A 14,077-nucleotide genomic window follows, 5' to 3' on the forward strand; every position below is an offset into this window, starting at 1 on the left:
TGATTCACTTTGTGACAAACATCAGATTCATAGCTAGAACTACCAATTACAGACATGTACAATATCCTAATCTTTCTGCATTTGTCAGGTGTGGGACTTTGGAATCACATACAATGATTCACTGCAGAATAGGACAGAGCCTCCAAGTTTATGAAACTGGTTTGGGATATAATCAACTTAAGTTTGAAGAAACAGAATGATTTACACCTAAGGTTGAGTTCAGCGGCCCTTGTTCATGTTTTTAATAGTTTGTCTTATTTTTTTCAGGGACAGTAACAGATTCTTGCATTCCTACATTGCTCAAACTTAGGATAAATTAGTTTTTCAGTTCTAATGCCATTCATATACACTTATCTTCAAGCAGTCTATCCGAAGACAACCATGTTTTCTGCATATACATACCTAAAATGAAAAAAATATTTTGCATGTAGAAGAGGAAAAACTCAAGAGGTTTAAAGTATTCAGCAAATGTCCACATACAGAGACAATAAAAAATACCTAAGCAATAAGACATTAAATTTACAAATTACTAAGACAAAGTCTTACAACTGTAAGTTTTTAAAAAAGGCTGCCTGCTCAGATACCTCAATACCTTGGACATTCTTGTCAACAGGTGCTGAAATATATCATCAATTTCCCAAAAAACGTAGTATTGTACAGACATTGGTTACCAATATTAAAATTAGTTCATAGCACTGAAGGTGATGTATTTTTGGCCATTTCATTCAGACCTCATTAAGTCATATCTAATTTATCAGCATCTGTAAATAAGAGACACTTACCTTGTAAACACTGGAAGTTGAGACTGGATAACCTGGACTCTGACAACTACAAGCAGCAGTGTACTGAACATTAGGACTATGAGCTTCAACAGTGTTTGGAGCATAGAGAAAGGAATACTGCCCTTCCCTCGAAGAATCTGTACAGCTGTATCCAACAGCGTTGGTAAGGTGTACTGCAAAGCAAAACAGTGTTTATAATCAGCGTACTCATTACTCCCTTAAATATGAGCTACCTAATTTTTTTTTCCTTAGTTGTCTCTAAATGTCTGCTCTCAAGAGTTACTTAATTCAGCTTCTTAGTGTTTTCATGACAAACCCCCAAACCAAGTCCACCATTCTAATAATCTCTATTCAAGTATTCTTGCTAACACTACCACAGTTGAACCTGTATGCCTGAAGCTCTGTATTTTGCACTGACAGATTCAAAAATATTGTACCAACTTTGGAGACTTCAACAAATGAATCATAGCTATGATATAAACTGTCAAGAAGAAAAATCACTATTTTTGGAATTATCAGCTCTTCTGAAAACTTGTCCTATAAACAAAATTCCTTACAAATGGTAGAAATGCTATTCACTTTCTGATTACCCTGGCTTTCTATTTTATATTATATATATTATATATTAAATAATGCTATATTTTATATAACATTATGATCTTTCATTATTCCCCTTTAGATGGTTCAGTTTCTTCCCTGTGTACCTCTTTCTCTAAGTTTTCACGACTTCTGCTGGAGATGATTTATTGCTTCACATACACTGGTTGGCTAAACTACAGAAACTGAGAGGTTTCTGAGAACTGGTCAAATTCTAAGTTCATGAGACACGTGTGCATTCAGAAGAAGCCTCAGCTTGGATTCTATCTTTCCTATTTAGTTGACTTACACAAACTAAACTTTCATGAAATTGAGATCAGATCTCAAGATACTAAAAGAAAGGAAGAGTGGATTTAAAACCAGTCACACACTGATGATTTCCTTAGAAACCCAGTTTGAAAATTGTATGTTTATTCACTAGACTTGTAAAGGCAATAGTTACAAAGACATCTGTGTGATTTTGGTATTTTGGCCTTGAATATGTATCCCCCAAACAGATAATCTTTCAGCTTTTATTTGGTGCATTTTCTACAAAATATTCCTTCAAATAATTAACTTAAACTACAAAATTTTCTTCTAATATGCAGTCATACATTTTTTAATTGCATTTGTTTCGACTATTAAAATCCAAGAATTATTTAATTGCAGGAACAACTTGTTTCTTTAAGCAAATTTACAATTAAAGGCTTATCAATGCTTAAAATGAAACCTATCAGTTAACAACAAATTTTTAAAGAATATTACTTATTCAATAGGACTACTCCAAAACATCTGGTTACTCATTAGAAAATCATAAAGTATATTTGTATATAATGTGTTCTCTATTTTTACTAGAGGGATTAAAAACAAACAATCCCCCATCTTTATGCACCTCAGACTTTAATCAAGACTGTTACATGTTAGTATTTGCAAATTTCAGTTAACTAAAACCTTAGGTTTCCATTAAGACCTATTAAGTCTTTATTGAATATATTTGCTAACATCTCTGTATGGCATGTAAAGGATAACTTGGAAATCATTTGATTCCCTCACCATGAACCATTTATGTCAACCATTAACTGACTTGGAAAAAATCTGAAAAATGTAAAAGAAGCATTGAGTTCGCCTAAACTGAGAAAAATCAGCACTGAAATAGGATGCTTCAAAGCACTTTATGCATCATAACAGAATTCCTGAGATGAAATCCACTCTATTTTTCAACAGCTTACCCCTTGAGCAATAAATACTTCATACACACAGCATATTCCAACCACTGTTATTCCTTGTTCTTTACACAGAGTTGCAACAGCTACTAGAAATACAGTCACTGCAATTGGAGTCCACACTGCAAATAAAGAAGACATTACTGAAAATGCTCCATCTTACAAAAAACACAAACACACAATAAAGTAAATTAACCTAAAAAGTGAAGACTTTGGTTCTTCATGTTTGAATATGCCAGGTTTTATAAACATGTTCAGTATGTAATTTCTTAGTAAAGGAAAGATTACCAGTTTTACTCTACAGAAAATAATACGTATGTATCGATTTTAAAACTGGCTCTCTTAAATTGAAAGAACTAAATGAAAGGTAAAAGACTAAGTTATAATAAGGAAAACAAAAAAACCTCTCTCTTTCTTAAATCACCAGAGCACTTTTAGAAATGGAATACTTTATAGGGAGTCATGAATTTTCACAGCGACAATTTAACTCTGGAAAGGAGGAAAGCCTCCTTCACTTACACTGCAACTTTGCAGCTTATTTGTGATTGAACATCTGAAGCACCTCAGCATACTTCCACTTAACTTGCAGTAATAAAAGTCAGTGCATGAGTCCCCTACTGCAGACGTTACAAAACTAATGAAGAAATGCCTAAGTCTTGAATTAAAAACAAAAGGAAAGCAGAATTACATGGGTATCTTGGGGCTGATGGGGTTTTTTACACACTTGCTGAACCAGTACACCTCTATTACAGCTTTAAGAGCTTTGTTATCAGTGATAAAGAAATTAAGTTATATATCTATTTGTCAATCATTTACCTATGGTATTATCCGGCCCTTTAGATTTTGTATATGACAAAAAAGCAGCTAGGAAAAAAATAGATGATAAAAGCTCTGCTCTGCCCACAACTCCAGTTACCTGAAAAGAAGAAAAACCATAATTATTATATTTATTATTATATTTTAAGATAGTATTTGACTAGATATTATTAGTAATTTGTATACCTTATTTATAAATTGTTAGATATTTATTATTATATATTACATAGAGCTGTCAGATCTTTAAGGAAGTGTTCCACAGAACACAGGAGATAGGAATCCCCAGGAGCAAGTAACTGGGCAAGGAAAGCAAGAGGCTAGCACAGCTGAGTAGGGAACTGCTAGTCAAACAGAAGTGAAAGAAACAAATGGGCAGGCAGTGGAGACAAGGACAGGTAACCTGGGAAGAGTATAGGGACAAAGTTCAGTTGTGTTGGGATGGAGTGAGAAAGGCCAAAGCAAAGCTGGAATTGAACTTAAGGGACACAAAGAACAACAAGAAGGGCTTCTACAGCTATGTTAACCACAAAAGGAAGGTCAAACAAAGTGTAGCCCCACAATGCTGGAAAACTGGTAACAATGGATGAGGAGAAGGCTGAGGTACTCAACTTTTTTGCCTCAGTCTTCAATGACAACCTCTCTTGCCACATCTCTTGAGTAGACAGACAGTAGGATAGGGACTGGGAGAGCAAAGTGCTTCCTGCTCTAAGTAAAGGTCAGGTTCATGACCACCTGAGGAATCTGAACACACATAAGTCTATAGGACCCAATGAGATTCATTCCAGAGTCCTGACGGAGTCCGATGTAGTTGCATATCTCCACGATATTTGAAAAGTCACGGCAGCAAGATGAAGTCTGTGTGACTGGAAAAAGGGAAATATTGTACCTATCTTTAAAAAGTGTAGAATGAAGGACCATAGGAACTACTGACTTGTCACACCTCTGTGCCTGGGAGGATCATGGAACAGATCCTCTTAGAAGCTATGCTAAGGCACATGGAGAACAGCAAGGCAATTTGAGAAAACCAGTTCAGCTTCACCAAGGCCAAGTCTGTCTGTACCAACACTGACCTTCTATGATGGAATGACCACAGCAGTGGACAAGGGAAGGACCAGAGATGCCATTTATCTCAACTTCTGTAAAGCCTTTGACACAGTCTCCCACAACATGAAGAGAGATGGATTTGATGGGTGGACTATTGGATGGATAAGGAATTGGTTGGATGGTTGCATCCAGAGGGTAGTGGTTAGCAGCTCAGAGTCCTGACGGACATCAGTGACAAGTGGTGTCCCTCAGGGATCCGTACTGGGACCAGTGTTACTTAAAATCTTCATTAATGACACAGATGAAGGGATCAAGTGCACCCTCAGCAGATTTGCAGATGACACCAAGCTGAGTGGTGCAGCTGACGCACCTGAAGGATAGGATGCCATCCAGAGGGATCTGGATAAGCTTGAGAAGTGGGCCCATGGGAACCTCACACAGTTTAACAAGACCAAGTGCAAAGTGCTGCACCTGGGTCGGGGCAACTCCCAGTCTCAGTTCAGGCTGGGGGATGAACAGATTGAGAGCAGCCCTGCCAAGAAGGACTTGGGAGTGCTGGTGGATGAGAGGCTGAACACGACCCAGCAATGTGCACTTGCAGTTCAGAAAGCCAACTGTGTCCAGGGCTGTATTAAAAGCAGCGTGGCCAGCAGGTCAAGGGAAAGGATTCTGTCACTCTACTCCGCTCTAGTGAGACCCCACCTGGAGTGCTGCATCCAGCTCTGGGGTCCCCAGCACAGGAAGGACATTGATCTGTTGGAGCAAGTCCAGAGGAGGGCGACCAAATTGACTGAAGGGATGAAGGACCTCTCCTACAAGTAAACATTGAGAGAACTGGGATTGTTCAGCCTGGAGAAGAGGAAGGCTTTGAGCTGACCTAATTGTGGCTCTCCAATACGAGAAGGGAGTCCACAAGTAAGACAGAGAGAGACTATTTACAAGAGTATGTAGTGACGGGACAGTGAGAATGGTTTCAAACTCAAAGAAAGTAGGTTTAGATTAGATATTAGGAAAAAATTCTTTATTGTGAGGGTGGTGAAGTATTGGAGCAGGCTGCCCAGAGACGTTGTCGATGTCCCATCCCTGGAAGTGTTCAAGGCCAGGTTAGATGGGGCTTGGAGCAACCTGGTCTAGTGGAAGGTGTCCCTGCTCAAAGCAGGAGGGTTGGAACTAGATGGTCTTTAAGGTCCCTTCCAACTCAAACCATTCTATGTTTCTATTCTTCTAGTTGATAGTATCATGACTAATATACTATCAGGATACGCAGAAAAGAGATCTGTAAAGCAAGCAAAAAAAGGCTCAGAAGGGTAATGCTGCTTTCAGTTCAATCAGTACCAAATTCAAGAACAAGAATCATACAGGTGGCTGGTGGCCAACTGGCTGATACTTAGTTTAAGTACAACCATTAATGATACAACTGAAAAATGCTGTACTTTCTCTTAACTTTAACCATAAATAGCATTTAAGGCAGAATTTGGCCATGATAACAACTGTTGATTTCATAATACCTGGCAGAAATTAGCTTTTATCAATAGGAGTTCTAAGAGAAGCCTCACAACAACTCACAGAAGCTGTGATTGTTATTTTTGTTTGTAGCTTTTCTAACTGGTTGAACAGATCTGAATCTGAATGCAGCATTCCCTCAACCGGTACTATGGCAGCTCTCAGGTGAGCAGTCAACAGTCACAAACAAATTGATGGGAAGCCAAGAGCAATAACGTTAAAGAATGACTCAGGCTTTACTACAGGTCTGGCAATTTTCTGAATGAAAATTTGGTTGGCAATATAAAAATTACAGGTAGTGACCCCTTGATAATGAGAGAGACAGGAATGGATTTTATGAAAATCTGGAGAAGTGCTAAAACGCATAGGGCAAAAGGTTGTTTCAGAATCCCCAATGAAATACAGATTAATTTCCATTTTAGGAACTGTTTTCAAAAAACACTGAAGTGAAACCAACCAGAGATGGAAGACAGGTCACTATATTAATGGTTACTGCAGTAGCCACTGTGTTGACCGGAGTACCTTCTAGGACTACTGTTCCTCCTCACTTGTCCTCTTCTGTAATGCCTCTGACTGCTTCCAAACTTTTGCAAGTAAGATAGCTGAAAAACGGCATGCTATCCTGAGGTAGGTGGTCGTATTCAGCTAAGGAAACCTCATAGCTCATGCTTTAACTATGATGATGTTGAAACCTGACTTTTTGCTGTCCAGCCCCACCTCAAAATTTTTATTGCTAGGTACATTCTTGGTCAAGCATGATTGATCCAGCACAGCGTAAAATGAGAAAGTAACTCAATATCCAAGGTCACAGTGTAAAGATAACCATTCAAATCTGAATCTGAAATCATACACTAGTGCTTCTTTTTGAGCACTATATGTTTACTAAACAAGTCACCGAATCATGCACAAACACTGGTAAGACACCAGAGTTTGTGTTAACATTTTGAATAGTATGTAGGTGTTTGTTTCCAAAATATCTTAAGATGCTTCAAGGATTCCTGGTCTGGATCTCAAAATTGTCCAGCATTAAGACAGACATTAAAGAAAACTTTATCTGTAGATCAGTTGGGAGATCATTAGTAAAGCAAGTGTGCTGGTGTGCCTCCAGGGTCCCCTGCCAACAAAAGAGATTCTATTTTTGGATACAAAGGTGATTTATGAGAGAAAATTCCAGCATTCACACTGTTAGTTGACATCTTGTAGCTATAAAGGTGATCAACATGCTTCTGGCCAGAACAGTAGCAAAGTAGCTAGAAACACTGGAAAGACAAGGGCAAATGAAACTACAGTGCTGTTATTCAACCTATTTCATCACAACTTAGATATTACCACTGCAAGAGCCTACTACTCCCTGAAGTCAAACAAAAAATTAATTTCTATCTATCTTGCTCTGCTAACTTTTCCAGGGAAAATATGTTTATCCTAAGATAGGCAAAAAGTGTTGAAATATTTATGTATTGCATCTGCTGTTTCAAACTCTTGTGCAGGTGACTAATAAGTAGGAAATTAATTTGAAGGCATTTAAACCAGACACATTTCAATTATAAAAGATACAAAAGATGCCATCAAATGACATAAAATGTGGAAGTGAGATCTGGTTTTGAGTTTTCACTAAAACCTGAGTAAGTCAGTCAGGACCCAAATCCCCAGCCCTAACGTAAGTCTCATTATTAGCTCCTCTCTTCCATGCATGGAAACTGCCAGTTATTCTGCCTTTTATACATCTGTACAAGTCTCAACTGCCAACTCCACAAATTCTTGGTTGCATATTAAGCAGAATTCTCAATACAAACATATGTAAGGATAAAATGCACTACTTCTCAGAAGCAGAGAGCTTAAATTGAAAAAGATGGGGGTAGGCAGAAGAAAACCCTCTAACTGATTCTTCATTCACTGGTTAAGTAAAACAGCAGGGGAATTCAGCTACAATTGCACTTTAAACCTCACACTAAATATTTCAAGCACACCTTCAAGTTCCACCAATCCCAGTGTTACAGTGCCCTCATGTGGCTGATATCAGGCTTTACACAGTAACTATGTAATACATTGCCTTACACAAGTAGCTTTTGTTACGGATTGTGTTATAGGATTTGTATAATACTTTTTGCTAACTCTGATGCACACTATAAAAGCACTTGTGTTAACTTGTTATTTCAGACAGAATCGACAGTTCAAGCATAATAAGGAATCACTGAATGTGGAATGAAAGTGATAAAATTACATAGTCAGATCTAAGCCATGACCCACCAATATTAGTCACTGGCAAGTTGCCAATGCTCCTGTAAAGATACTATCACATTTATTACACAGACGCAAAGCCAAACATGGAAATTTAAAGCATGTTTTTTCAAAGAGCAAGAAAACCTAAAGAAATAAACACATTTTTTTTGCTTTGGAACAAGCAAAAATTTTTAGATGGTTAACTTTTGCATTTTTAAACATTCCACTAACTTCTAGTAAGGACATATTAGTAGCTCGAATAGCAGCCAATTTTAAACTCAACTCAGTTCCTATAAAGATTTGCTCAAAATACATGGATGCAGTTTTCTGAATTGTAACTGACAGGGATTTGTGTTGTTACTGATTAAAAGAGAGATGCAAACTCTTCACATAAAAAAGACAACACCTACAAAGAATCAAAAGATTCAAACATTTTCAGTTTTCTGAAAATCAGCTAATGCTGTAAGAAAAAAAGAGACTGGATAAGGGCTTTGCAAAACCTCTGTACTGGAATCGAGGAAAGCCAATTGAAGTGATGCAGAAATAACAGCAGAAAATGCCACAAATCTGCTTTATCAGTGTTTCTGATAGAAACAAATCTAGTTAATGGCAATCACAAGACTTCATTTACTCCACAACACTGCAAGCTTGGTTGGCCATTAAAAGGTATATAATCAGACAGCTTGTACAAACAAAGCTTTTCATAGCAGTGAAAAACTCCCTCAGAACCACAGGAAATATGACAGGACAGAAACATCTTTCTTCTTCCTTCTATCATATATGTTAAAAAAATGGAAGCTTTAAACAGAATGGCCCTAAGTTGGATGTAGCGTTAGCAACAACAATCCCAGAGGAAGTCACACTGAGATAGAGATATTGACATAAAAGAAAGCAGACAGAATAGACTTGGTGATTAGCCAGAAGGGAGTGCTTATTGATTCCGGAAATGAATTAGGAGGCATTCAGAGTATTTGAAAATAGGATACTGGATGAACCATCCTGGAACATGTCTATGTAAACTAAAGTAGTCATCACCACAAAAGCTAACGTTCATAGCAGAGACCTAAGTTATTTAATAACTAAATTAACATTTCTTTATTTTTCAGTAGCTGCAAGTAATATAAAACAACTTTGAGCATTAAAATTTGTCACTTCCACCAGTCATTGCAAAGGGAAGAGTAAGTATGAGTAAAACCACATTTTCTGGAGTTACAACATATATACAAACTTAGAAACAAATCCCACAAAGTTTAATTAACACAGCTTGAACAAATTAAGCCCATCACAGCTATACCTACCGCTTCCGTATGTATTGGGTGCACTGCAAAGAGCAAGGATGCAACTATGCTGCTCCTGTTGTCCAGAAAGAGCTTACAGACTTTGAGGAAGACTATGCAAACCACCCCATGAAAGACCAGATTCAGAAAGTGGTACGAAACTGCATTTAATTCGCTGAACAAGTAGTTTAAGCGAAAGGTAAGAACTGTAAGGGGACGGTAAGATTTGTGACTCCTCTCCTAAAAGAAAATAAACAAATCAATCAGTCACCACCAACTTACAAAGTGACTTTCACTCCAAGATACCTTTCTAAAAACCTATGCATACATGACTCCCCCTCTGTTCTCAAGCATCTACTTTCAAAATAAAGGTACAATTGGTAATAGGAAAAAAAATTAAAAAATCTAGTTAATTCAATAAAAATCTGATTTAAAATTACAATGTTAAGCAGAAAAAGTTAATTCTGACTATTTTTCCTACTTTCACATAGCTTTAATGTATTATTCAAGTATTTTGATTACTCTCCAATTTCATGTTTTAGATCAGTATTTTATAAAATAAAAATGTGGTGTACTGAGCTAAATGTATTATTTACATATTTGCAATATATCTACCAGTCAATATGTGTATGTTGCCACTGACTCCATCCAAAAACCCTTTTAAATACTACAATAACACCACTTTCATGTTCCAAAATGCATTTGTTAACAAACAGCCTATTGATATTTTGATGAATTTGTCCATAAAACAAAGGAAGAAAATCTAAGAAAAAAATGGGAGGTGGGATGGGGAGGAAAACAGATGGAAGGCGAATCAAACTGAACAGATAGACAAAACCACAAAATAAGAAAAAGTATTCTAAAAGCCATGAACAATCGAATTAATCTGACTTAATTTAGTTAATTTAAGATGACTTTCATTTGGTTTTAAGTGCAAAATCAACACTGAATGAGATGGCTTTTTTCTACTACACATGGTTAGGGATTTTTTTTGAGAAACGACATGTTGAAAAATACTACTTGGAACTTTACTGAGAGAGTTAGGGGAACCCACTTAACCCTCAATGAATACAGGACTAAATAACTGAAAGAATCTGGAAGCTCTTCTTAAAGGGTTATATGAAAATTATGTATCATAGTCTACTCATAGAGCTAGCAATTAGTATCTCACAAGTATGTTACTGACATAAGAAAATATTATACGGTGGAATACCTTGATAGGCAGAAAAACTATGTCTGTCAGAGAATTTTTGTCCATTTGCTCAGCAATGGCACCATGTGTAACTTTTTAAACTGTATCTAAATCCTTTAGCCCTTGCCATGTAATGATGCTTATCAACAACTTCAATGCCAGTGCAGCTTTTCAGATAAAACACAGCCACTCTACATGGGCTACAAAGCAGAAACTCTGATTTCACACACATACACTTACTCAAATAAATTTAAAGGATTCAGTGTCTGTTCTCTAAGTCCAAGTTTTCTTGTTTAAGTGTTATCTTTCCTTCCATACTGCATTTAGAAATAAATATCCCTGTATGTCAACATATAACTTTTGCAGGGAAGAGAAATTGGTCAGAGTTGTGTAATTTTGATACTGGAATTAGATAGTAATCAGCATTTTGCAGCTGTGTGCTGTCTATACAACTTTATATATATATATTTATATATATATATGACTTTTCTTACCAGTTCTTTTAGTGAACAAAGGGAAAGAATATAAGCAACATATGTTCCTGATATTATAGTACAAAACACTAACACCACCAAATTCCGTCTAATCCAAAATATTCTGTTAAAATCACATTAGGGAAAGAAGTGGAAAAACTCTCTGCAAGGGTGTCGTTTCTTTTCATTTCCTAAAGCCTCAAAGTGTTTTACAAAGAGTTTACCTCAGACATGGGAGTGCCCCAGAAGTCATTTTGAAAAAGATTTTTTAATGGAGTAGAAGGATGCAAATCTTTATTGTCCAAAATCGCTGAAACATCATCAAAAACAAAGCCACAAAAGAGACTGTTCCAGTAGCAGGCTGCCACCACACCAACTATCAGTGCTGCTTCCTTCAGGCTTACATCAGCCATCTTCTCTAAGAGTTTTCATGGACAAAAGCTGAAATACATGGACAGAAACTTAAGTAATTTTAGTAATTAGAAACTAAACTTGACAAAGAAAGTGAAATTAAAACAGTATTTTATAAGTTAATGACACTACCTAGCTAAAAATCAGTAAGATAGAAAGTTTTCCTCAAGTCTCATGCATGTTACCATGTTACACAATTTAGTGTCTAAAAACTCTCATTAAGAAGTCTCACCCTTAAAAAGCCTTTGCAGAAGGTGGATACACTGCTATCTTTCATGTTTTATAGAAAAAAAAAAAGTATTGATAACATATTGTGATGTAGTTTTTCCAGACAGATATGCAGTTCAAGCAAATGCTGCAAACTGAAGAACTATGAAAATTAAGTTCCCTAGAATCCTGAGTAATTTAAAATATTGACACAAAATTCTAAGTTACAGGACGCATATGTGTTAATTATTGATGGGGTTTAGGTTTAAAGTTGTTTTTCAAAATATTTCAGAAGTAATTAAAACAAAAACAAATTTCAAATAATCAGAAGATCAAACAGGAAACTTCAAGAAGTTCATAAATATACGTGTTCAACAGGTAAAGGACATTAATAATAATTAAAAAGTTAAATTTACCATTGAAGCTCAAACCTTGCTCATTTGCATTCTTCATAGAAGTTCATGAAAAGGTCATTTTTTCCCTCCACTCTGCCAATTGCTCTGGTGTCACTGACTGTTCATGAGAGTCCTGTCTAAAAAAAATAGATACAAAAAAGACACTACAAATGAACTTTAGCTTACATTATTTTCTCTCATCTTGCATAAACTTCCTAAACCCTAGAAATTATTAATCAGCAATACTATGATTATTTACAAAATACTATGTGGGTGAACTGATCAAAAGGTGAAATTACTGTGTGTTGTGTTGTTTTAAATTGTTTTAATTTGTTGTTTTAAATTGTTCTGCCTTGGAAGAATAAGAAGGTAACTACAGGTCAAGGGCATTATTTTTGACCACTGGTTGACACAGCATGGATCACTGCCAACTGTTGGGACCAAAGATATTGAAAAGCTACAGAGAGTTAGACAATTACTTCATTTTGACAAAAAGAAGAGATGACTGAACAAAAAATATTTTCCCCAAAACTACAGAGGGACACAGAGCAGCTAACATTAGCCAGATAATGCAGAGCCATAAATACGTAAAAACCCCAGCTTTATGTTTATCAGGGTTCACACATCAAAGCTGATGAGCTCTTCAGAAGCTGTAGTCTGTTTTACCATCCTAAACCCTGAAATCCTGGTGATATTTTTTTTCCTTTGGTTTGCTGTTTTTTTTCTTAATTGTGCAGATTTATCACATAATACCTGGGGTTGGAAGGGACCCACAAGGATCATTGAGTCCAATTCCTGGCCCTGCACAGAACAACCCCAAGAATCACACGATGTGCCTGAGAGCATTGTCCAAACCCTTCTTAAATTCTAAGAACAGGCCACAGAGATCTCATCTAGATAGGTGACCTTGGTTGTGGTTTGCAGCCTGGACCTGAGAGCATGTCAATCACCTACCACAACTGGGGGCAAAGGAGTAGTGGTACAGGAAGGAATACATGTGAAGCAAGATGCTGGTGCAGTTAAACTAAAAACCAGGACACAGATCATTTAAGAGAAATGAAACCAAACCATTCCTTATTACTCACATAATGGCAGTGAAGGGCTTTTTTTACTTTTCTAGTAAAAAAACCCAAAACAATGTTAAAGGATGTTGCTACATCTGTTTCATAGAATCATACAATGGTTTGGGTTGGAAGGGATCTTAAAGATCATCTAATTCCAGTGACCCTACCATGGGCTCAGAGTACTTTAAAACACTAAGCCAAGATTACACCTGAACATATTTACAGTCTTCTTGGCAACCAGAGATATCTTATTAAAAAAAAAAAGAAAACAAACCATACTGCAGGAATACATGAAAAGACGGTCCACTTTTGAACTTCAACTTAAAGTATTTTAGTTCCCCCCCTTTCAAATGATGTGGATAAGAAACTGATGTTTCTCTCTCTGCTAGAATTTTTGCAACAGGTTCTGAATAGTGCACTGTCTACTTGAAGGTCACTAATTCTACTGAAAAGCACTGACATCTGAAAAGCACCTAAAATCAATATGTAATGATTTTCCAACATACAAGCCTTTAATTTTTAAAATACTGTGAAAAGATAACATTGCCGCACAGAACCAATTTTAAGGTTTTTTTTTAATTCACCCTTTAAGAAACAGCATTGTAAAACAAGTAGGGTTTTGGTGACCTGAGGTATTAACAACATGAATTTACTGTATTGGTTGAAGCATCAAGCCCTTGCAGTTACTGCTTGCGTATCAAAGAGAAATTGTGGTAGTCCTTTAGCAATACTATTTCAGAAACAGCTACTGCTACCCAACTAGCAAAAAACTAAGACCGATTCCCAAGTATTGCTTCCTATCAAAAGGAAAAGCTTAACCAATCTTATTAGCTCCTTCAACTACGTTTTGTAGTAGAACTACTACTTCCTGCTGGGTCCACCATCACATTTCAA

At 36.5% G+C, this 14,077-nt stretch overlaps 1 protein-coding gene across 8 annotated transcripts in view; it reads right to left on the reverse strand.

The window, feature by feature from the left end:
• Positions 1-14,077, reverse strand: part of TMTC3 (transmembrane O-mannosyltransferase targeting cadherins 3) — a 30,292-nt gene that overhangs the window by 11,333 nt on the left and 4,882 nt on the right. For 7 of the 8 annotated variants that reach the window (XM_064655506.1, XM_064655508.1, XM_064655507.1 and 4 more), the window contains exons 2-7: positions 12,141-12,256; positions 11,331-11,547; positions 9,463-9,681; positions 3,398-3,497; positions 2,588-2,703; positions 783-955 (exon numbers count right to left, since the gene is read on the reverse strand). In XM_064655506.1, coding sequence (XP_064511576.1) covers positions 783-955; positions 2,588-2,703; positions 3,398-3,497; positions 9,463-9,681; positions 11,331-11,519 — 797 coding nt within the window. In that variant the 5' untranslated portion in view covers positions 11,520-11,547; positions 12,141-12,256. The remainder of the gene's footprint in view (positions 1-782; positions 956-2,587; positions 2,704-3,397; positions 3,498-9,462; positions 9,682-11,330; positions 11,548-12,140; positions 12,257-14,077) is intronic. The other variant, XM_064655512.1, reaches the window with a different exon arrangement.

The sequence above is a fragment of the Pseudopipra pipra genome, chromosome 5 (assembly GCF_036250125.1).
Source record: "Pseudopipra pipra isolate bDixPip1 chromosome 5, bDixPip1.hap1, whole genome shotgun sequence".
NCBI lineage: Eukaryota > Metazoa > Chordata > Aves > Passeriformes > Pipridae > Pseudopipra > Pseudopipra pipra.